General features: G+C 33.8%; 2 protein-coding genes across 2 annotated transcripts; both read right to left on the bottom strand.

The window, feature by feature from the left end:
- Positions 1 to 842: 842 nt before the first annotated feature.
- Positions 843 to 14648, bottom strand: LOC134714395 (uncharacterized). The gene is made up of 6 exons (XM_063575636.1): positions 14569 to 14648; positions 13611 to 14464; positions 13190 to 13243; positions 1955 to 2905; positions 1596 to 1667; positions 843 to 859 (listed from the first exon to the last, which is right to left on the bottom strand). Exons 1-6 carry the CDS (start codon positions 14646 to 14648, stop codon positions 843 to 845), a joined length of 2028 nt encoding a protein of 675 aa, XP_063431706.1.
- A 7038-nt stretch (positions 14649 to 21686) lies between these two features.
- LOC134713692 (uncharacterized) lies at positions 21687 to 25679 on the bottom strand. Its single transcript, XM_063574981.1, has 4 exons — positions 25598 to 25679; positions 23589 to 24686; positions 22497 to 22550; positions 21687 to 21769 (listed from the first exon to the last, which is right to left on the bottom strand). Exons 1-4 carry the CDS (start codon positions 25674 to 25676, stop codon positions 21756 to 21758), a joined length of 1245 nt encoding a protein of 414 aa, XP_063431051.1. The 5' UTR covers positions 25677 to 25679; the 3' UTR covers positions 21687 to 21755.
- Between the last annotated feature and the right edge of the window lie 592 nt (positions 25680 to 26271).

The following is a 26271-nucleotide window of genomic DNA, read 5'->3' as shown; positions in this document are numbered from 1 at the left end:
GAGACGTTTGATGGTTGCCAAAGAGACACGTTTCCATCTATAAGACCGAATGACGTTAGCTTGCCTACATTGTACGTTGCTACGTATCAGATCTCCCAATTATCATCCCACTATGAAATGCTAGTTCAAGTTTGCCTACGTTGCTACAATTAAGATCTCGCAATTATCATCCCACTATCGAATGCTTATTCAAGTTTGCCTATGTTGCTATATTTGATATCTCCCAATTATCCTCCCACTATGAAATGCGTATCCAAGGTTGCCTACGTTGCTACATTTGAGATCTCCCAATTATCATCCCACTATGAAATGCGAATTCAAAAACATGGTCTATAGGCTTAGTATGGCGAATTTCAAAAGAGGACAGTATACTATTGTAGAAAGTTAATCATTCAAGTTTGACATTGGGAAACAAGATACAAAATGTGTCTTTATTGCTAATTGCATAGATAAAATATGCAGTGATGCGCATCAAAACAGAAAATATGACAGCTCCTTTCAAGAGCTGCGTTACGTGGAGATCAATTAATACAAAGATATTAGGACCAGAATACAAATCCACCAAGTATCCATTACCTTCATTTTTGAAAACTGTTGTGTTTGTGCTAGGGTTTGATGTTTATCTTTGGTTGTTTTTCGGTTTTTGCCATGTCATTGTCAGTTTGTGTTCGACGTATGTGTTTCATGCCAAAAAAGACCTTTTTATCATTAAAATAATAAAAGACTAAATATGAATTTCAATAACAATGTTTATTCTAACAACAATTAAATACATTACACACGACACACATGGGGCTGTTTATTAATACTTCAGGCATCCGATAAATGTTACAGTACATCTTTTAATAATATGCTGCTCCTACAAAAAAAAAACTTATATTAGTTTATGCATATACTTAAGCTGTAAACATATAACTAACTAGCATCTTTAAACATATTGAATGTATCACTGATCATGTGAGATATTTTTCGGACAATATTTTAATTACATTTTGTGTATTTTCAATAAGGGGGCCATTCGAATTAAAAGTACTTATTCAATTTAATTGTGAAATTTCTTCAATGTTAATTTTACGAAAAAAATATTATTGTCATTCACAACAATGCATAGAAAGTCTATACTATTTGTCAATTTACATAAAACTTTTTAGTTATATTTTATGGTACATTGACGACCGTTTTTTTCACATTCACATTTCATTTTCATTAACACACTATTTTTGACCAAGACAGAGCGACACTATAAAGATACATTGTTACACGCTTTTGTATCTTTACATGTAATTATAAAAGAAAGTTTAACATCAGTTAGGATTAAATAGAAACGATACATCAAATTCCTAAAGATAACTCAAAACTGTAATTTATATAGATTTGAAAACAAATCAAGTATCACTATCCAAAACATGTCATTCTTAATCGTTATTTAATTCTGTTGGGAACAAGTTTGCCCTTCTATACATGCATACATTTTTGTTTCTTTTTAGGTACAACCTTTCTCATTTTTGTTAAAAGTACTGATCACGTTAGCTACTAACATTTTTTTTCATTAATTCTACCATGTTATTTTTTAAATGTCAATTCAAAAAGCTAACCTTTTCCTCCAGCGCTGCCGCCAATTCCACTGCTTAGACTTCCTTGAAGAGCACCTTGATGTAAATATAAAACTATATTTGATAGAAGTAATAACATTATGTTTCATACCAACATATAATTGGATAAAATTGTCATGCTTACAGTTAAGTAAACCAGTTCATCTAGGTAAGACTCATCATGGGCACCCGAGTCAAAATAATTCATTTAAAATGAGTATACTGAACCAATATCATGGTGTTTGAGAAGCAGTTTTGGGCTTCCTTATACGTTTGATATCACTGATAATGTGAAGCATTGCATTTATTCATTTTTTTTGTTGGCTTTTATGTTTTATCTTATGATGACATAACATACTAACCTTGAAGGCTTGCACTACTGATTCCTCCAGCACCTCCCCCAATACCGCCTCCGAGACCACCAGAAAATCCACCACTTAATCCCCCGGAAAGTCCTCCGCTCAAACCGCCTGCTCCTCCAATTCCTCCGATATTTCCACTTTGTGCACTAAATCCACTTCCGAATTGTCCAGCAAATCCGCTGCTTCCAACTCCAGTTCCGAATCCAGATCTGCCAACAGAACCAGCAAATCCACCGTCAAATTGTCCGGCAAAGTTAGATCCAGCACCACCAGTGAATTCACCTCCTACTCCACCACCAATTCCTCCACTGATTCCACCACTGATTCCACCGCTCAAACTTGCTGCTAAGGTATTGGCAGAGATGGTTTGTTGAAGAGCAGAGATGTAGGAAATCAATCTAAGGTATGCACTAATGCTGATGGAGATAGATCTGCCGGCACCAACACCACTAATTCCACCTCCCAAATTTCCGCTAAGAGCACTAGCCAGAGAACCTGAAATGCCACTGCTGCCAATTCCGCTTCCTAGACTACCTCCCAAATTTCCACTCAAAGCAGCGTTGAGAGAGCTAGATAGTCCACTACCGCCGAGACCACCTCCTAGACTACCTCCTAAATTTCCACTTAAAGCAGCGTTGAGAGAATTAGATACTCCACTTGCGCCAAAACCACTGCCGATAGAACCACCCAAGTTTCCACTCAGGGCAGCATTGAGAGAAGAACTAGAGAGTCCGTTACCGCCAAATCCACCTCCTAGACTTCCTCCCAAATTACCACTTAAAGCAGCGTTGATAGAATTAGATATTCCACTCCCACTAACTCCACCCAAGTTTCCACTTAGAGCACCACTTAGAGAACTAGAAATTCCGTTGCTTCCAATTCCACTTCCGAAGCTGTTTCCTAAATTTCCACCAATAGATCCATCAATTGCTCCGCTAATTGAACCACTTACTGAAATAATGTATTCAACAAGTTATTCAGCAAGTTCATTCTATGATGTAGCAAAACAAATGAGAAATTTAGGTTTACAATGATTTTTTATCGAAAGTCATTTTCTGGCACTTGTTCTGACCATGAATTTAAATATTACTTCCATGTTCTGACTAACTTTTGGTAAGGACATAGTAAATCGAAAAAAAAATGCAATTTTCCTTTCCATAGCCTTTTTTAAAAGACGAAACAGCAATTAACATTAAAACTATGAATTGGGAAATCTGATTATTGTTGTCAGCAGGTAACATCCTAATTCAATGGCATTTCTTGCTACACCGGAGAGGATTACTTGGTTCTTCATATTTGAAGTATTTGTTGCGAGAGACACAAACACTAAGCACGTCAGCAACTGACCGGGAAATCATGCAATTATTTCTAAAGAGCAGTTGCAATGCAACAATGTCGGTCAGCTCATTTTTCCGAAATTTCCAGTTTGGTGTACTTGTTTACTATTGTTGTACTGTATGCGCATGTGATACTAGCTATTTGGTGCCAAACAAATCAAAATCATTAATTATAACTAGCCACATTAATGAATAAGTCTAAGATTGAATGAAAAAGTTGATAAAATAAAAAATGAAAGAGGGAGTGTGTCAAAAAAGCATCAACTCGACCAAAGAGCAGAAAACAGCAGAACACAGAAAGAAAACAACACATACCGAGTATGACTTCACCTGGTTCCTCAGAAATATGTATACTAGTTAACTATAATTGTATTATAGCAAATAAGTATTATCATGCTTTCAAAATTGTATGTCCATCATACTATTTATCGATAATATAATAAACCTTGCAAATATGCAAAAAGAATAATTGCCAAAAAAAAAACAAATTAAAAAATTAGAACATAATAAGTGACACTGATTTTTAAACATATCCCTTGTTACGTCAATCCGAGCTAGAATCAATTTCTATAAATACAGACCTCCTCCTCTTCCGCCGCCATATGTGGGTACAGCATTAGCAAAGGAAACAGCAACAAGCAGAACGGTGATAAAAGTATTCATCCTGTTTAAAATGAAGTAAAAGGTATTAATACATTTCTTCAACCATATACATTATTGTCGTAAAACCATAATATTCAATATTTTTAAAATGAAAAAAATATAATCTAAGATTTCTAAATACAAAAAAAATATTGTCGTTGTTAAGATTTATAGGTAAAATACTTTCGTATAGAGTAATAAATTTTATATCAATTTGTGTATACAATCAAACGATTTTTATAAATATGAAGCAATAAGTTAGTTGATATCTACTCGATCCTCTAACTGTTAAGTTGAAAACTGTTATACCTGGTTTTCTTTCTCTTGATCCCTTTGGTAACTGATGAATATATCGGTATGTGTGATTGATCAGGAATTGTTCTTATTTATACGGCTGTGTTTACGTGCTTTCCGTATTCTTTGGCGAGCATTACAATTGATCTTTGTATATGATCATTGATGTTTTTCAATTAAGTTTTAAGTTAAGTACACTTTCATTCTCTATATTTAACACTTAATTGTAAAATTCGTGTTTTACATGATTTAAAACCACACTATAAATTTCCCTCTGCTTACATGACAATTTATTGACAAATATGAATCAGACATTTTATTTGTCATTTAACACATTTCCTTAAAAAGTCTGGACTGTTATGTTATATGGTCATTTATTCATGTAATTTCATAATCGATAAGCAACTACGATTTTTATTGGTCGTCTGCATATACTTTGAAGTGGTCGATTCAACGGTCTAATTCTTTTCTATTTGTCATTTCTATTATAATAAACCCAAAATTACATATTTTACCTGATTATTCACTTTTGTAAATATTACTTTTATTCTGAGGCGTATGCAGTGTATGAAAATGCCTGATGTTTTTCGTTTGAATAGAAAACACTCATCAAACACAGCATACTCCAGATTTTGTACGTCAGACACTCGTCTCGTCTATCAAAGACTCGCCAGTGATGATCCAAAAATTATTTAGGAATTTTGGTCCTGAATGCTCTTGAACTTCGTCCTTTATTTCACCTTTTTATGTTTTTTGGATTCGAGCGTCACTGGTGAGTCTTTTGTAGACGAAACGCGCGTCTGACGTAAATACAAAATTTAATCCTGGCATCTATGATGAGTTTATTAAAAAGACAAATTATTTACCATAGAGGCAGTGTACCTATTACGTCACGACGTTATTTGTCAAAGTATCCTGAATTTATATACAAAATTCAAGCAAACAACTACTTTATAACAAAATGAAAATGGAACAAAAAACTTCACTATCAAAATGAAACGTTTACTTAAACGTTTACGTTACCTCAATTAGTGAAATTAAACACATTTTACTTAAGACCGATGAAACTGGTCAATAATTGCAGTAATCCCTTCTTTTTTTATAAACAAAATACCCAGCAATTGGACTTTTAAACGTTGGATCTGAAATGCATTAAGTACTAGTATTAAATGCATTTATGATTACATTTTATATTAGTTAAGGCCATATTTTTCAATTGTCTAATAATTTCTTTTTAAATGAACAACATGTAAGACAAATTTAAACTTATAAAAAAGAAGATGTGGTATGATCGCCAATGAGACAACTATCCACAAAAGACCAAAATGACACAAACATTAACAATTATAGGTCACCGTACGGCCTTCAACAATGAGCAAAGCCAATACTGCATATAGTCAGCTATAAGACAATGTTAAACAGTTCAAGCGAGAACGGGCCTTATTTATGTCAAAAAATGAACGAAAAACAAATATGTAACACATAAACAAACGACAACCACTGAATTACAGGCTCCTGACTTGGGACAGGCACATACATAAATAATGTGGCGGGGTTAAACATGTAAGCGGGATCCTAACCCTCCCCTAACCTGGGACAGTGGTTAACAGTACAACATAAGAATGAACTATAAAAATCAGTTGAAAAAGGCTTAACTCATCAGATAGACAAAAAATAAAAGTGGACGTGGCCGGGTTCTTATACATCCCGACACAAAAAGACACAATGAACAGATCTGAGAGTACTCGCAGTTATCTGACAACTAGTTCAAAGCCATTAACAACTAATAAAAAAGCATGCCTCTAAGACTAAGCAATCAATCCGTACACATCCAACATACAATGGATTTAGTGTAAATACGTCATAAACAGCCATAGAAAAACATGACCTTGTGCAATGCCAAGTTTCAGGTTTCGACAGATTGTAGATCCATGAAAATGTATATGTATATAACATAATATTTAGTTAGCTTTTAATCTACTTATAACAAAGTCAATATCTATATCAATAAAAACAATATTCAATGATCTTATCACAGTGTTGAATAGGTAACCTTTCAGAATAAGTTTATTTAAAGGAGTAAATAGTCTTGTTTTGCATTTATTATATAAAGGTTTAGTAATTTTTGTCTTCAACACGGACACTTTGTTCGCATTGAACAGCAAGCTATACATTCCTCCCCCCACCCCCATTATTTCCCCCAAAAAGAGGCTAGTGTAAGACTATTCCAACAAGAAAACCAACAGTATAATCTATATATAAACGATAAACGACAACATTTACCAGGATTGAAATTTTGTATTTGCGCCAGACGCACTTTTTGTCTACAAAAGACTCATCAGTGACACTCGAATAAAAAAAAAGTGAAAGACCAAATAAAGTACGAAGTTAAAGAGCATTGAGGACCAAACATCCCTTAAAGATGTTCCAAATACAGTTAAGTAACTTATATACATGAGGTAGGAAAGCCTTGGTATTTCAGAAATTCAAAGTGTTGTAAACAGTTAATTTACAATAACGACCATATTAATGATAATTCATGACAACACAGACAACACTGGACGGCAATTACAACCACTGATCACGTCCTAAACACTGGTCACATGTTTATGAAGCCTCTAATATGCTGAATAGAGCCTATATGATGACATGATATTATTTAAATGTTTTTGAGTGCAAACGGGGCAGACGGTCACCCTTTACTCTATTTGCTGGATAGGTCATACTTAATGACCACAAAATTCTCAATTAGAACAACACTAACGTACTGAAGACTTAGATGTTGGAAAACCTCCAGGTCAGCAGGGGTATGTCTTGTTTGCCTTCACGTTATAATGCAGTTCTGGTCAAAATCATGTTTAAACCATTTAAAACGAAATCACACACTGGGATCTCAACCAAAGATGAAGAACTGGATCTTCCATCACTGTATTGGATACCTACACTACATAAGTGTCCTTACAAACAACGGTATATTGCTGGGTCTTCCAAGTGCTCCACGAAACCTCTCTCAATTATTAACATCTATTTTATCAGCAATCAAAGACGGGCTTCAAAGTTATTGTAAAACTGCCTATTCTAGAGGTGGCGTGAATCAGATGTGGATACTTTAAAATTCCAAAGATCTTTAAGAGTACATACAATCTAACTCTCTTTCATCTTGTAACAGTATTAAAACATTTGACTTTTCTACTCTTTACACAAGTATTCCACATTCCAAACTAAAAGCCAAATTGAAAGAGTTGGTATTACTTTGCTTCATAAAAAAGAATGGCCAACGTAGATACTCATATCTTGTCTTAGGGAGGAATAAATCCTACTTTGTAAAGAATCACTCTGATTCAAACAAAAAATTCTCTGAATATGGTATTATCAAGATGATTGATTTCTTGATTGACAACATATGTGTTACGTTCGGAGGACGTGTTTTCAACAGACTGTCGGCATTTCAATGGGAACAAACAGTGTCCCTCTACTTGCCGACTTGTTTCTTTATTATTATGAGGCTGACTTCATGCATGAACCTCTTAGGAAGAAAGATAAGAAGTTAGCAATATCCTTTAACTCTACCTTCTGCTATATAGATGACGTGCTTTCACTAAACAATTCAAAATTTGGTGACTATGTGGAACGCATCTATCCCATCGAACTAGAGATAAAGGATAATACAGATACAGTTAAGTCGGCTTCATATCTTGACTAACATCTAGAAATTGACTTTGAGGGTCGGTTGAAAACAAAACTTCACGACAAAAGAGATGATTTCAGCGTTTTAATTGTGAACTTTCCATTTCTAAGTAGCAACATTTCAGCAGCACCTGCATACATATCTTCATGAAGTTAGCAATATCCTTTAACTCTACCTTCTGCTATATAGATGATGTGCTTTCACTAAACAATTCAAAATTTGGTGACTATGTGGAACGCATCTATCCCATCGAACTAGAGATAAAGGATAATACAGATACAGTTAAGTCGGCTTCATATCTTGACTAACATCTAGAAATTGACTTTGAGGGTCGGTTGAAAACAAAACTTCACGACAAAAGAGATGATTTCAGCGTTCCAATTGTGAACTTTCCATTTCTAAGTAGCAACATTTCAGCAGCACCTGCATACATATCTCCCAATTGATACGATATTCACATGCTTGCATTTCCTATCATGATTATCTTGATAGAGGTTTGCTGCTCACAAGAAAGCTTTTAAACCAAGAATTCCAAATGGTGAAGTTGAAATCATCCCTTCGTAAATTTTACGGACGCCATCACGAGTTGGTTGACCGTTATGGAATAACCAATTCACAAATGATATCGGATATGTTCCTTACGTCGTAACTACAATCCCCTTCCCTTTCATGAATGTGACCTACCGAATTAGACTATTTACCGGATTTGTAATCACATAAGCAACACGACGGGTGCCACATGTGGAGCAGGATCTGCTTCCCATTCCGGAGCACCTGAGATCACCCCTAGTTTTTTGTGGGGGTTTGTGTTGTTTATACTTTAGTTTTCTATGTTGTTTCATGTGTCCTATTGTTTTTCTGTTTGTCTTTTTTTCATTTTTAGCCATGGCATTGTCAGTTTGTTTTAGATTTATGAATTTGACTGTCCCTTTTGGTATCTTTCGTCCCTCTTTTTTTTTTACAAAACACTTACATTAAAAAATTAAAACCACGCAATGAGACTTGGAAATTTCACACATTCCTATTGTATGCTGACTTTAAACTAATGTATTGGGTTTTGCAATGTCGTTCGTGCTACATGTTTGTCTTCCTAACACAGATGTTTTTTCTCCGAAGAAACTGAAAAAAACGAAATATTTTCGACATTTTAATAAAGCAAACAACTAAAGAATTTTCAATGTTTGAAAAATACTATTCAATGTAAAATTTATACGCAAAACATACAAATTTGATTGAACATCCTTATTGTTAAGAAAATGCTACAAACTGAATATCAATAATTGAAATATTGCAATTAATACCATTGTTGAAGTACACCACTAATGCATGACCCCTTTGATTTAAATTTCGATGTTAAACTACTCATTTACCTTTCCTCGTCAGTTTTTATCTATTTTTTATTATAAATATATGTCGTTTACTTTCTTTATTATATAATTTTGAATTGGAAGCAAAATATGCAAAATGCGTATATTTAAATACGACACAATGATGGTATGAGGCGAACATAGGAGTGTCCATGTACCAAAAGATCAAAGCTGAGACTGACCCAAATATCGAGTCACACGTCAGTAAATTCCAACAGTGTGCCAAGTATATTTTATGACATACATGTATTTAAAGGACGACAATTTGATATCTTACTGGCATTTGGATTTTGTGCGGTTTGAGTTTTCAATTTAATATGTTGCTTCCGCTTGTACACTACTGTTTCCTGCATTTTGTATAGCAGAGTTTTCATTATTATCCTGTTTTATAAAAGACACGGTAGTATATCGCTGTTCAATAGTCTTAAATCGATTTAGAGAAAACAAATTCGGGTTTCAAACGAGGGAAAACGGGACAACATACACACTGGACTGCAACAAAAACAAACGCTTACATACATTACATACATTGGAACGGACTAATAGTAATTGATATCAACTGCCATATTACTAAATTTGTACATGACTTTTAGAAAAAGCGGTGCGTTGGATCTGATTTTATTGCTAGCCAGTTAGCCAGCGTTATGTCATGTAATTCATTGTTATGCTGTTTCTTGCTAATCCAGGCTTATCATTCTCAAAATTATTCCGCCAATTGTTTGGTGACCATCTTAAAAATAATTGTGAATCATGGTGAACAACTGTCGATTAATATAACAATAAATAGGAAGTCTCTGTGTGTGAAAACTCATGATTGTGTAACAGTGGATTGTTTTCCATTGTTATAATGTTGACCGCTTCTCTGTGTGGAGTATGTACAAAGAGAAAATTGATCAAAAGTTCAATTTGAACAAAGTATTATGACATCTTGAAAGTCTGTTTAAAATTTCGTTTTGACACCTTTAACAAGAAGTACGAAAAAAATCCGTCGAGGTAGACGCCATGATCATCGTGCCTACATACAGGACATGTGCGTGGGAAGAAGGTAAAATGAAAGAAAATGTTTTACAGTGAACATTATAAAAAAGGTTCTTATATGTAGCAATGTTGAGGTTGGCACACTCTTGCATATATGTTTATGTTTATTTAATACTTTGTTCATTCAAAGATTGTATTAAAAAATCAAATTTCATATGTATATATATATATGCACAATTTTGTTTCTTTTTGACAACGATAGTTCAATGTTTCCCAACGATAGTTCAATGTTTCCCAGCGTTTAACTCGTCAAAAAAAAACTATGTTTCTTCACTCGTAAATTTTAGGTAGCAGACACTTACTTTTCTTTATCATGACATTTTCACATATAAGGTAGCAGACACTTACTTTTCTTTATCATGACATTTTCACACATAAGTTTAACAAATGCTGCAGCAATTTGCATTCAATTCTTAAAACCACAAGCCTCTAGCCGACTGCTATAGATTTTTAATCAGTTTCTCCTCTTTAGTATGCGGAATCAACAAGGAGACAATAGGAGACAACACAAGCAAGACTAACATATATTGTAACCATTTAAAATATAATTTAAACACAAAGATACATTATGTGTGTTTAAATAAGCAAATGATATAATATCGTCATTGATTTTTAGCGACATGCAGTTACGTAATTTGGATCCAACAACTTTATCGAATGATAATGCTTACAAAAGAAAATACTAAACAATCATAGATATGTTAATTTTGAAATTTAATCTTTGATACATAATTAGATTGTACTTTACTATACTGGATACCCAATATACATATATATGAGTGTCCTAACCAACAATTTTAGTATTTTGTTGTCTATCAAATCACTTCTTTATGCTATTTTAAGATCTATGTATATCCATTCACAAGCTAGCTCCGTGAAACTACTTGCTCTACATTGTCGTGGATTAAATTACGCAGATAGAACTATCTTATTTTGGAGAGAGTGAACAGTCTGATTCAATAACCAAACCTGATATAATATAGTTACACGATATCTGGATTATTTACAGAATAGTTTGTCTAGTCATTCCAGCGAGTCCTAAAACGTATTGATATCAGTATTGTATTATAACACTGTAAAACCTACACATCAATGCTCTTTAACTTTGTACTTGTTTGACTTTCTGACTATGTTGATCTCAGCATCACTGGTGAGTCTTATGTATATGAAACGCCCGTCTGGCGAAAAAGATTATAAGCCTAGTACCTTTGAAAACTATAAGCATGTCGAAATGTATTGTATTATTTTTTTTAAGTACTTTTTCTCTCCGTTCTGAACTTTCTTGCATTTATTTGTACTTTAGTCATGTCATGTAATGTTGTCCTTTTAGTGTTACGATTAACATTGCCATGAAAGTATGAGGTTTGTCTAGCCAAAAAACAGGATTTACCCACCATTTTTTCTTAAAATGTCTTGTACGAAGTCAGGAAAATGGCAGTTGTTATATTATAGTTTGTTTTTGTAATTGATACATAGTCTCTTTTTGTGTTGCACTTATTAACTAGTGTTTCTGTTGTTTCGTTGTTTTTCTCTTATAGTTGATACTTTTTCCTCGGTTTTGATTTTTTTTATCCGGATTTGTTTTCTCCAAATCGATTAATGTCTTTTGGATAGCGGTATACTACTGTTGTCTTTATTTGAATAACTAATTTGAATATCCGTAACAATGAGAAAAACAATTTTCTCATTAGCTGAAGTTTTAAGGTTATCTAGATCAGACCTTTGATTGTTCAGCATTCTTCTTTTTGTAAGAATTGTTGGTATATATTTTTGGTTTCCAAGTGACTTTTCAACTATGAAAGTCCTTAACCACAATGTTGACTACACAAATCAATTGATAAAAACTGAAGGCTGGATAGAATGTTGTCAATTTGTTGCAGCTGTACTAATAAAATAAAATAAAATACAAATACGATATTGATACGAAAATGTTTATTCTAAAACCAAGTAAATACAACAAAGGAGAACATGTGGTTGTGTGTCGATCGACTTCAGACGTTCGATAAATATACATCTCTTATCTAGTATGCTGATCCTACAAAAGAATTATATATTTATAAGCATATATAGTGGAAACATATAGCACATTGTTCACATAATTTAAACAAAAGAGAATCATGATATCATATTTATAAATATTTCAATTATTAATTTTGTATCTGATAATGTAAGCTGTTTCAAAATTTGAAAACTATATTTACAAATTGACTAAATAGCTTAAGTTTGACTTAAGCTTTAGCTGAAGGACGATTCCGGGTGCGGGAATTTCTCGCTACACCTGTTAGTGACCTTCTGCTGTTGTCTTTTTCTTTGGTCGGGTTGTTGTGTCTTTGACACATTCCCCAATTCCATTCTCAATTTTAAGTTTGACATAAGCTTGCAGTGTACATAGATGTCCACCACAATCGAGTTCATATTCAAACTTTTGAACGAAGGGTATTCTTAACCGAACGCTAATTATATTGAAATACTTTGTCGGTTTTATGAACGTTTATTATGTTTCAGAAACAATGTAAAATATTTTGATAAACAATTTCTTCGATCCAATATTTTACAAAACTTTGTAAAAATTGGTAACATTTCCCTAACCAGCCTAATATGTAAAACGGATAACTACATTTTTTTTTTATGTCAGTTGTATACGTAAATATTTTAAACCGCTGAAAAAACTATGACTTATTTAATTGCACTCTACCATATTAAAATTTTCAATAGGATTTAAACATTTTCGGATTTTCTCTCAAGTACGTGAAAAAATATCAGAAATTGGCCCTCTCACGTAATTATATATGGCCGAGAACTGAAAATCTTATAATGATATTTGCTTATTTCAATATTGGTATTTTTTAACATTATAGTCAAAACTCACCTTTTCCTACAGCACTGCCGCCGAATCCACTTCTTATACTTCCTTGGATATTACCTAAAATCAACATAATTTTTAAAAATAAATTACTTCAATTGCTTTATTGAAAATACAACATATCTTAGTAATACTTTTATCAGATCCTTGGATAAACATATCAGGCTTATAATTTGATACGCCAGTCGTTTTGTTTCTCTACGTAAAACTCATGATTGGCGGAAAGTTCTAAACAGCTCATTTAAAAACGAAGGCCCAACCATTTTCATGGTAAAAAAGCATTTTAACTTAAATATATTTTTTTTCATATCACTGCTTATAATCGTTCTATATATCAAGCATTGCATTATAAAGAATTATATAATAGAGGCCATGTTTAAATATGTTGTTCAACCTATTTTACCAAATGACTACATGCAATACTGACCTGAAAGGCTTGCACTACTTTGTCCTCCTGCAGCCCCTCCTATACTTCTGCTTACTCCCCCAGAAACTCCACCACTTAATCCACCGGAAATTCCTCCATTCAAACCTCCTGCACCACCAATTCCAATACTTCTACTTTGTTGTTGTGAAATGAATCCACTGCCAACTTGTCCAGCAAATTGACTACTAGCACCGCCGGTTACAAATCCAGTTCTACCATCAGAACCAACAAATCTGCTGCTAGCATCTCTGGAGACGAATCCATTTCTACCAACAGAACCAGCAAATCCACCGTCAAATTGTCCAACAAAATTAGACCCAGCACCACCAGTGAATCCACCGTCAAATTGTCCAGCAAAATTAGAACCAGCACTACCAGTTAATCCACCTCCTACTCCACCTCCTAATCCACCAGTGAATCCTCCTCCTACTCCACCTCCTACTCCACCACCAACTACTCCACTGATTCCGCTACTAATTCCACCGCTTAATCCTGCTGCTAAGGTATTGGCACTATAAACAGCTTGTTGAAGAGCAGAGATATAAGAAATCAATCTAAGGTATGCATTTATGCTGATGGAGATAGATCTGCCGGCTCCAACACCACTAATTTCACCTCCCAAATTTCCACTAAGTGCACCAGTCAGAGAACCTGAAATGCCACTGCCGCCAATTCCGCTTCCTAGACTACCTCCCAAGTTTCCACTCAAACCAGCGTTGAGAGAACTAGATAGTCCACTTCCACCGAGACCACCTCCTAGATTGCCTCCCAAATTTGCACTTACAGAACCAGCAATAGAATTAGATATTCCACTACCTCCAATTCCACCCCCGATTCCTCCACCCACGTTTCCGCTTAAGGCAGCGTTAAGAGAACTAGATAGTTGACTACCGCCAACCCCACCTCTCAAACCACCTCCCAAATTACCATTTAAAGCAGCGTTGAGAGAGTTAGATACTCCATTGGCCCCAAATCCACTTCCGCTGACTCCGCCCAAGTTCCCATTAAGAGCACCACTGAGAGAGCTAGAAATTCCATTGCTACCAACTCCACTTCCAAAACCACTTCCTACATTTCCGCGAATAGATCCATCAAGGGACCCACTGATGGAACTACTTACTGAAATAATTCAAACACGTATATTAAATGATATAAGAACAACTAATATAAAGTTTAGTTTCATAATAAGGTTGTAGTTAATTTTTAAGGCTATTTTGTCTGACTAACTTTTCTTATCGAAATAGTAAATAACGTTGGTATCATTTTACAATATCCATCGTACTTAAGTATTCCCAATAATTTTATTATTTATAAATAATCATTAAAAACTTTAAGTAAAATGATCAAGAGGAAAATATATTTGTAAGCAGCTACCATCAACAATCAGCACCATTTCCTTGCAACATTAGCAGTGAGAAGTTATGTCCAAGGCGTTTTTTTAGGAGAGTGTGCGCTATTTTCATTTGTTGGAAATCATTGCCGGAACTGACTTAGGAATATGTGATATACTATTCAATTTAAAGAAAAAATAAACAATATAGCAAGTCTCCAACCTTTAAAAGTCCAAAGAAGTAAAAACAAAAATGGTGTGACCACCTTTATATTTTTTAATCTATAATTTTTTAAAAGCATTTGATATCAAAGTTAATGTTTTCCTTCTATTTAAAAAAATAACAACGGCAAAGCAAATATGTAATGTATTTTGGTACAGTATTTATTTGTGTAGGTTTGGCCCAAAGTTGGTCCCTATGTGCAAAAGGTAGATTCAAGTTCCTATTGGCTCAATTTTCGCATTCTACCATTTCGATGTATATATATATATTGTTCTTCTTCTGTATGAACCTGAAATATTAGCCTCTGGATTTTAAACTGCTCAAAATTAAGCCTTGTTCTAAGCCGCTTCAAATTAATCCAGTCATAATAAAAAAAAAAACAAGTCTTAGATTTTTTCTTAATCTGAGTTGCATGTGAACCGCTTAAAATAATATTTCAAACTACAAGTGTAAAGGGGAAAGTAAAAAAAAAAAGTTAATAGATATTCGCTTTGCTTGATTCAATAGAGCGATAGTATATTATAGAACATAATTACAGACCTCCTCCTCTACCGCCGCCATAAGTAGGAACAGCATTAACATAGGACAAAGTCACTAGCAAAACGGTTATCAAAGTATTCATCCTGCCTGAAATAAATTCAAATATTGTATAAACATTTGATTTGAGAAATCAGATGAAAAATATGTCGTGACATGTAATTTAAGTAACAAATACTTCATGCAAAGTACAAATTTTCATATTTAATTGTATAATAATATAAAAATTAATGAATGTGTATATAAAAGTATATTGACGAGTCTAAATTGAAAACTACGTTCAAACCTATGATTGCGTTGGATAAAAATATGTTGATATATATTAGTTTGTACTCGTACTTATAAGCTAAAAAATGTAATACCTGGTTTTCTGTTTGTTGGTACCTTTAGTTACTGATGTGTATATCGTTATGTATGAATGATAAGCAATTTTTCTCTTTTATACAGCTAAGTGTACGTGCATTGCGCTTTCTTGACCGAGCATTTAATTTGACCTTTGGTATATAGACTTTGAATTTTTATGTAAAAAAAATGTTGTTAAATAGACCTATCATTCTTTATTCTTAACACAAAGTTTTAAAGTAATGTTCAACATGATTTCAAACCACAACTTAAATTTACTTCTGCTTACTTGACAATCTATTGACTAATATGAATCAGATATTTTATTTATCAGTTTACTCATTTCCTTAAAAGTCTAACAATAAGTTGGAATATTATGTAATATGGTCATTTATTTCATGTAGAACATTTAATTCAAAAATTGACACGTATTTATTGGTCTTTGTCATTTATTTTGAAAGGGTATATCCACGGTCTACTGGTCTTACTAAGATAAAACGCCATTTAAAATTTGATGATTTATGTAAGTACGTGATGTCTTCAAAATAAGCCAAATACTTATGTTGTCTCTCCAAAAAAACATTTTCTCTTTAAATATATCATCCTTAAAATCTAAATTCGCCTGAACAGGAATCAGGAATATGTTACTGATCTTTTTTTATTTACAACAATTTTGAATAACAATGATAGAAGAAGTAGATTTTACAAATACAGTTGCATTAACATGATGATTTACAATCACAAACACCAATGTACCTATTACCTGCGACAGTTTTACATCGGCCAATTTTACATACAAACATCAATGGGCGCAATTGGGCTACATTTGTAATTCAGTTGAGCTAAAAAGCATTCGGAATATTGGGTCCTCAGTGCCATTCACCTTCGTACCTGATTAAGCCTAATGAACTTTTGGTATTCGAGTATTGCAAAGCCAGACCATTTAATTTACATTCAGATATATGGATAATAATCTTTAATAAGACCTTGTTAATAAATATTACGTATCAACTTCACAAATAATATACGATTGTGTTCGAAATATAGATTCTAGGTACTGACGTTGTTTTATATCATAACAAGTATTATTTTTTATCATTATCTGTACAGTTTAGTCTAGTTTTAGTAATATCCATTTGATGTGGCTCGAATATTATACATTCCGTCATCGTGATATTTTGCTATGATAAGTTTATGAATTCTTGTCTTTTGTTTTTGTTGATGTCTTTTGTCTATATGCCTTTTCGTTTCGTTGATATTTAACTGTGTTTTTATTTCGATTACCATTGTAACACAATAATGATTGCTGTAAGACAGAGGGACGAAAGATACCAAAGGGACAGTCATACTCGTAAATCTAAAACAAACTGATAACGCCATGGCTAAAAATGAAAAAGACAAACAGAAAAACAATAGAACACATGACACAACATAGAAAACTAAAGAATAAACAACACGAACCCCACCAAAAACTAGGGGTGATCTCAGGTGCTCCGGAAGGGTAAGCAGATCCTGCTCCACATGCGGCACCCGTCGTGTTGCTTATGTGATTACAAATCTGGTAAATAGTCTAATTCGATAGGTCAAATTCATGAAAGGGAAGGAGATTGTAGTTACGACGTAATGAACATATCCGATATCATTTGTAAAACGGTTATTCCATAACGGTCAACCAACTCGTGATGGCGTCCATAAAATTTAAGAAGGGATGATTTCAACTTCACCATTTGGAACTCTTAGCTGTAAACCTTTTTTGAAATTTTTACCTATTATACCTGTTTCTTTTATTCTGTTGTCATGTAGTTTTCAATATAATGGAAATTTATGCACCTGTTATACAAGTGAGTGGTTAAGCTAGCTATACAAACAATGTCTACTCCAACATTTTCTGCATAAGTAAAAATACAATACAAAGTCAAGAATATAACAGTTGTTGTCCATTTGTTTGCTGTGTTTGATGTTTTGATTTTGCTATTTGATAAGAGACTTCCGTTTAAAATGTTTTGTCCGAGTAAGAAATTTGTGTTATTTTTCTCTTTACAAGTCGTTTGTGGATGAAACGTGCTGTTCAGCATGTTGGGACTGATGATGAGTATCTAAAATATTCTCCGTGCACTTTAGGGACACACATGTTGCACTGTGTGTTTGAGAAGAAAAGAATGATTATTATTAAAATTTGGGTCGTACAAATTGTGTCAATATTCTTCGCTTATTAAAAAAAAAACTCAGTTGCAATTAGTGATAACGATAAGTTATGAAATTAGTACTGGTTTAAAAGTTGTTTTATATAAACTTGGTCATTTTAAAGAGAAATTGGTAGGTTGTGTTTGATTTATTTTGTTTCAGCTTGCTTCTTTTTCGAAAGCAAAAATTTCGGCATTAGATTGAGAACAAGGCTGACTAGGTATGTGGAGCATGGGCCAGAGAAAATTTGATGGCAGTGTCAAAATTTGTCCAAACGGCTATGACGTCTTGAAATGATATTTGATTTGTTTGCTTCGGTGGCGTAAACGAGGGATCGATACATATCGAAACCGACATAAACCTTCAGCACACGTCATTAATATCTTCACTAGTTCAGAATGCGTGTTAAAATAAGAATGAATTTCATGGTGAATGTTGTGAATGGAATATCGGCAAAATGCATCACCGTTCATGCTTTTGATCACACATTAGCATGTTCAACTGTAGTTAGTATTTCAAAAATGCATTTGCAAAAGTTTTGCTGCTGCAACACATATGCCAATCATGTGTGTTCTATCTGTTCAACATGTGCCTTATGTTTCGTTTTTTTTTTTAAAAGAATCCTTTTTAAAAAGTTGAATGAACGAATATAACAGTCGAAAGCACTATTAACTAGAAATTTAAAAGATAATGACCGACGGTGGCTTCGAATAATCGAGGTCTCTCATGCAGAGGATAAAATATTTAAAAATATACACACATAACTACAAAAAAGGAGATGTGGTATGATTCCCAGTGAGGAAAACCATCCAACAGGGTCCAAATGGAGTAGATGCAAGCAAACACTTGATTGTGTTTGGATAGAACATTGTATAAACTGCTTGAAAAGGGAATATGAAAATAAAACTGTTGATTAATCTATTGCAAACCGACACAACAATCCAACCACACTCCCAAAATAAAAGTTTAATGGTCAAGCATAGATAGGTCATCCTAATGATGGAAATCACTATAGGTATTTTAAACTATTTTATATCAAAACAAATTAAATGATGAAAAATGCTAAATAGACAAAGTCCTGCTTCCAATTTGACATATTCTGGTAACGAGTGGTATCGCTGGAATAATGTTGGAAGGGCTTTCAAGTTGTCACATCAGCAGGTGTATATACATGCATCCGCTATGGTATTTTTCAGGTCTTATATTGTTGGACTATTTTAATTATGTATACAACAAAAAATAAAAAGAATAATTATAAATCATAATTTGCTATGTATTGTTTATTTTCATTGTTTATTTTTAATATATTTATGCTTTCAAGCATTGTCCCATATCAGCGAAAATTGCGTTTAATTAAAATATATATATAAGACGGGGTATTTTTCAATCAGAGTGTTTGAACAGTATAGTCCAGGGCTGTCAAACATGAAATGTCGACAACTTTGTTATTCTAAATACACAAATTTGGTGTCGTGGTTTTCATTTATCTTATCTTAAATGTTTTCTTGTATGACTTTTTTCTCTCAAGACCAAGTAGTGTTGTGGTCAATGATGGTGTTCGATTGAAATCTGCCTAATTGTAATCAGAGGGTCTAAAATGACAACTGCGCTGAAAGTCTTTCTTACAGTTATATTTACAACGATGGCTAATTTAACTGTTGTGAATGATTGGCCAGACTAACCGACATATCGTTTCCAACTTCTACACAGTAGAAAATATACCGTATACGCATTTTTGCAAGACAATTGCGAAATAGGATGCATTTTGTTGTTACCAAATGAGTGTATGGTAAAAATCTGAGTATGCAACACTGGCTTCAAAGTCAGACACCGTTTTCATAACAAGCCTGTCAATGCCTATGTTAGAACTCTCACCGACAAGTCTTTCAAGATTCAGTTCAAACGAAAGACTAGTTCTGATGGCTTTTGAAAGATCTTGAAAAAATGTGGTGTGATTTTTCTAATTTTTTTTTAATTTTCTCAAATCCGGATGAAAAGTGATAGTTTGTCCAATTGACGGTTGTAAGTCAATACATATGGGAGTCTTTGTTGACTTTTTTTGTAATGTTTTCATATGAATTGTATTTTAAATATTGCCATATGAGCGGAATGTTTGGCTTTCCACCTTTCGTTTTATCAAAATGGCCTTAACAAAGTCATGAATACTAAGTTGTTATCGAGTAGTCCTTTTTTTTAAGCTAAACTCGTCCGAAGGACCAAGTGAGCTTTTCGCGTCACTTGACGTTCGTCGTCCGTCGTCCGGCGTCGTCCGTCGTCGTTCGTCGTCGGCGTGAACTTTTTACATTTTGAACCTCTTCTAGAGAACCACTGAATGGAATGAAACCAAACACGGCATGAATGCTCCTTATGAGGTGCTGACCAAGTTACTTTGTAGCCAAATCTTCATTCAAGATGACCGCCAGCGAGGGTCTTAGTTTAATATAGAACCCTATGGGAAATGCATACAAATGATTTCTTTTTGAAAACCACCGAATAGAAGGAAACCAAACATGGCATGATTGTTCCTTATGAGGTGTTGACCAAGTGTTGTTACTTTGTAGCGGATCAAAAATCCAAGATGGCCGCCAGAGGGTGACTGTTTAACATAGGACCCTACGGGAAATACATACAAATTTCTTCTTTTAGAAAACCCCTGAATGGAATAAGACTAAACATAGTATGAATGTTCCTTGAGGTGTTGAACAAGTGTTGTTACTTTGGAGCAAATCAATCATCCAAGATGGCCGCCATTGGGTGACTTAATTTAACGTAGGACCCTACGGGAAATGCATACAAAAGTTTTCTTTTAGAGAACCACTGAATTGAATGAAACCAAACATATCATGAATGCTCCTTTCCTAATCAGGTGCTGGCAAAGTGTTGTTAATTAGTAGCCAAATTTGTTTTTTTCATATGATTTCCAAAACCCAGGTCGAGTCAGGTGAGCGATACTGGATCTTGTATGTTATCGTTTGTTTTTGTAGTATTTCAGTGTTTTTGTCTTTCCGTTGTTTGCCGTTGTTTTCATCTTTTTGTTGATGTGTTTTGGTAAGTTATCGAATTAGTTTAAGTCAAATCGATTTATTGCTACTGAAGAACGGTATACAACTGTTGTTATTATTTATCTCGCTAAAGTTGTATTGTTCTGTAGCCCCGATTTTTTTAACCGTATTCCCACAGTATCTTAGGTTAAAAACCTTTTTTGTTTGACCCAGCTATATGGAACGTTCTTGGTGCATTATACTAAGCTTTAGTACGTTGTACTTAGCACGAATATCAAACTTTTATTATTTTGTAAGAAACATGTAATAATGCATAGATATTTTTTTATGTCTTTACTGATAATTATAACTGTTGGTCATGGAAGTGGTTTTTATTTGGGAATTGACTATATTATAAGGAAAACAAATGACTGAACTCAATAGCTTCTGATGACAATGTTTATTCTAATACCGATATAATACAATTAAAGAGAAATGGAGTATTTCGTTCATCGACTTCAGGCGTCAAACAAATATACATTTGTTATTTAGTATGCGGATCCTACAAAACAAAATGTGTGTATTAGCATATATTGATGTCAAAGCACTGTTTATTTTGCAAACACGTTAATAAACAACAATAACACGTTTACATATCATTTCTTGTATCCCTGATTTTGTCAGTTAATTTCAAATCAAACTTTTACCAATCAATGTAATATCTTCATTATGTGTGCCATTTAAAATATTTTACTGACTCATTTTAATTTCGGAAGTTCTTTTATGTGAGTCTTAATACAAAATATGCAAAGCACTAAGGTAACTTTTTTGTACGGATTGATAAGATGTTTATTGCAAATGTGTTTAGGTCCATTGTTCTTATATTAAATTTCATGCCATTGTACAACCTATACTGCATATCAAATCTATAAAGATCACGTAATGAAAAAAAAATTAACTTTTGATTAACGGTTAGTTATATGTAAGAAAACAAATTACTATAGTAATAAATATTCTATTAATTATTAATAACATTCTGATTGTAAGGTTCCATGTACAGATGTAAAATTAAAAAAAACCAAAACGTTTCGAGTGAATAATATTCACCTTTTGATTTTCGATTCGTATATTTTAATGATTTTTGAGTCACTGAAAACAAATTCAAGGTAAATTGGCCCTAACTACCAATTACACTGTAAAAGTTCTACTGTTCATGTTTTTATTGTCTGATTCAAATCATCTGTCATGTTATATTTTAATTATATTTGAAACTTCTTTTAAATGCTTACCTTTTCCAACAGATCTGCCACCGAATCCACTGCTTACACTTCCTTGAAGAGCAGCTGAAAACAACGTTAAGATTGTAGATGAAGTAAAAAATAATAATATATACCACCCCCTTAAAAAAGGACGAGAAAAAACGAGGGAAATCTTATTGAAGTCGGTGTTGATAAAAAGATGAAGGATATAACAGCACTTTGAATAAAATAATATCCCTTCTATTAGAGGTCGGTCATTTACAAACGTATCAACCGTATCGTATACGTTGACGTATCCGCATCTACAGATATATCAAAAACTATTATGTGATCCCGAGCTTATTAATAAGACCATACTTCAGTTAAAAAAAACCCAATAGGAATCTCTTCGAAACAATCAAACATACACTTTCAATATTTGTGATAGAGGTGTTTTGTAAAAAAAAAAAAGGGGGGGGGTGTTCTCATAAACTACTTTTACATGCCCTTAAAAAGGAGCCAATGTAGGGCAGGTACAAGAATATCGTACACAATCCTTTAATAATCTAGATTAAAAATGTTTCAAGATCTTATATGAATAAACACAAAAAATATCAAATGTACTACATATATACATGTAAGCAACTTTGAATATTGTTTATTTGCGATTTTATCATAAAAGGTAATAGAAAGTACTGAGTATCACTCTGTTTGTCAATTAACAATTTGGTTCTACGTGTGCACAAATTCATACACAAACAAACGAGTTTATCGTATTCACTCCTATCATGCCTGTAAACTGTTCCAACTATCCGGAATATCTTTAAAAGTAGGGTTACATATTCCACTAAAACTCGATATTTCCCGTTATTGTTTTGTAAACTTCTGCATTAGAAATTAATCAGTCGCCCATTTGCATTATTGAAAGTACATAAAATTAAAGCTCGGGATCATGTACTGTTTTTTGGTATATCTGCAGATGCGGATACGTCAACGTATATGATACGCTTGATAAGTCTTTAAATGACCGACCTTTAATACCGTTCGTTCATATAAAGTATCGCATCGCACAATTTTATATCATAGAGATCCTGTTTAATTATGTTGTTCAACTCTTTCCTGGTGATGACATTTAATACCGACCTTGAAGGCTAGCACTGCTGATTCCTCCTGCACCACCTCCAATACCACTTCCTAGTCCTCCAGAAATTCCACCACTTAATCCTCCGGAATGTCCTCCGCTCAAACTGCCTGATCCTCCAATACCTCCGAGATTTCCACTTTGTGCACTAAATCCACTTCCAAATTGTCCAGCGAATCCGCTGCTTCCTACTCCAGTTCCGAATCCAGATCTGCCAACAGAACCAGCAAATCCACCGTCAAATTGTCCAGCAAAGTTAGAACCAGCACCACCAATGAATCCACCTCCTACTCCACCACCGATTCCTCCACTGATTCCACCACTGATTCCACCGCTCAAACTTGCTGCTAAGGTATTGGCAGAGATGGTTTGTTGAAGAGCAGATATGTAAGAAATCAATCTAAGGTATGCACTAATGCTGATGGAGATAGATCTGCCGGCACCAACACCACTAATTCCACCTCCCACATTTCCGCTAAGAGCACCAGCCAGAGAACCTGAAATGCCACTGCTGCCAATACCGCTTCCTAGACTACCTCCTAAATTCCCACTTAAAGCAGCGTTGAGAGAACTAGATAGTCCACTACCGCCGAGACCACCTCCTAGACTACCTCCCAAATTACCGCTTAGAGCACCAGCAAGAGAATTAGAGATTCCACTGCCTCCAAGACCACCTCCGATGCCTCCGGCAAAGTTTCCACTTAAAGCAGCATTGAGTGAACTGGATAGTCCACTACCGCCAAGCCCACCTCCTAGACTACCTCCAAAATTTCCACTTAGAGCACCAGCAAGAGAATTAGATATTCCACTGCTTCCAAGACCACCTCCGATGCCTCCGGCCAAGTTTCCACTTAAAGCAGCATTGAGTGAACTGGATAGTCTACTACCGCCAAGCCCACCTCCTAGACTACCTCCCAAATTCCCACTTAGAGCAGCGTTGAGAGAATTAGATACACCTAAGCCTCCAATTCCACTTCCGATGCCACCACCTAAGTTTCCGCTTAGAGCACCACTGAGAGAACTAGAAAGTCCACTTCCAAAGCCACCTCCAATATTTCCGCCAATAGATCCATCAATTGACCCACTGATTGATCCACCTACTGAAATAATTCATACTTTTATGTTTAATGATAACAAAACAAATTTAGTTATATAATAAATGTGTATGATCTTCAGTTAATTTGCAGTCAATTTTTTTTCAAATGGTCTTTTGTTGTCGATATTGTGATTAGAACCGCGCCATATTTATATAATTATCCTTTTTGAGATTATACGTTAGAAACAAAATGATTATGATAATCTAAAAATTCTCACTTCATAAGAAAAATCGGTATTTAGACGTAATATCAGAAACTTATGTTTCACTTTCTTACAAACGTATTCAAAAATAAAATCCGTATTTGTTTGAAGAGAACGTAATCCAAACGAAACAATTGTCATACCAAAGTATTTACATTAAGATATTGAAAAAAGAGTTGAGAATATTTTTATTCTGACATTTGGTGGTAGACTATATTTGAGAGAATGTGAAACCGTAAAATGTTATGCAGTTTAACGCTCTTTATACTTTATAGATTCTTTGCTACGACCGACTAAGGAATCCGTAATGGCCAAGTTGGAAGGTTAAAGACCAGGTCCGTTTAATTTTTATAATTTATCGATTCGTGTACTAAGTTCTTGTTCTTGTACTGTGTGTGCATGATTTATTAGCCATTGGACGGTCAACAAACCCTAATCATTCATTTATCTAAGTCATATTAATTTCGTTATAAAACTGAATCAAGTCTCAGATTGAATGTGAAATAAGATTATCTCATATCAATATTATTCTTTTTTTAAGAACTATTTCAGCAGCTATTTATAGATGACTAGATCACTTAAAATACTATTCAAACTTGTTAGAATAAATAGAATAATTGCCAAAAGAGAATTGAGTGTAATTCCTTTTGAAATTTTCCTTTGTTTGGTGAAATAGAGCGAAAATCATATTATGTAAATGAAAACAACTGACCTCCTTTACCGCCGCCATATCTGGGTACAGCATTTGCAAAGGCAACGGAAACTATGAGTACGGTTATAAAAGTATTCATTCTGTCTGAAAATAGATTAATAGGTGTTAAGGAACATATGACAACATATAAAAGTAATTGTTGACATTTAAAATGTATTTCAAAACGCATTTAAAGTTATGAATAACTGATGTTAATATAATTTAAGATGCATTGCGCAAAAAAGTATAAATAATTATGTTGAGATATCACTAGTGTCATTATATGTCATTAAATGTTTATATATGTGCACCTTTTTTAATTTAGTACTCGAGCTTATAACTCTTAATCTGAAATTGTAATACCTGGTTTCTGTCTTTCGATGGTATCAATGGTATGACTGTATACATACTCAACTATTTCTCTCTTTTATACAGCTGTGTAAACGTGCTTTCCGCATTCTTGATGGAACATTAATGTTGACCTTGATGTATAGAATTAGATTTTCTTAGTAAAATTTGATGTTAAGGACACCGTCATTTTCTATTCAAAACACTTATTTTTTAAACTTATATGAAACGTTATTTCAAAAACCACAATTTAAATTTTACTTCTGCTTACATGACAATTTATTGATAAATATAAATCAGACAGTTTTATTTGCCATTTTGCACATTTTCCTTAAACAATACTATAA

Source organism: Mytilus trossulus, chromosome 4 (assembly GCF_036588685.1).
Source record: "Mytilus trossulus isolate FHL-02 chromosome 4, PNRI_Mtr1.1.1.hap1, whole genome shotgun sequence".
Lineage (NCBI taxonomy): Eukaryota > Metazoa > Mollusca > Bivalvia > Mytilida > Mytilidae > Mytilus > Mytilus trossulus.
The sequence above is the reverse complement of the archived record's forward strand: the minus strand, read 5'-3'. Positions and strand labels throughout refer to the sequence as shown.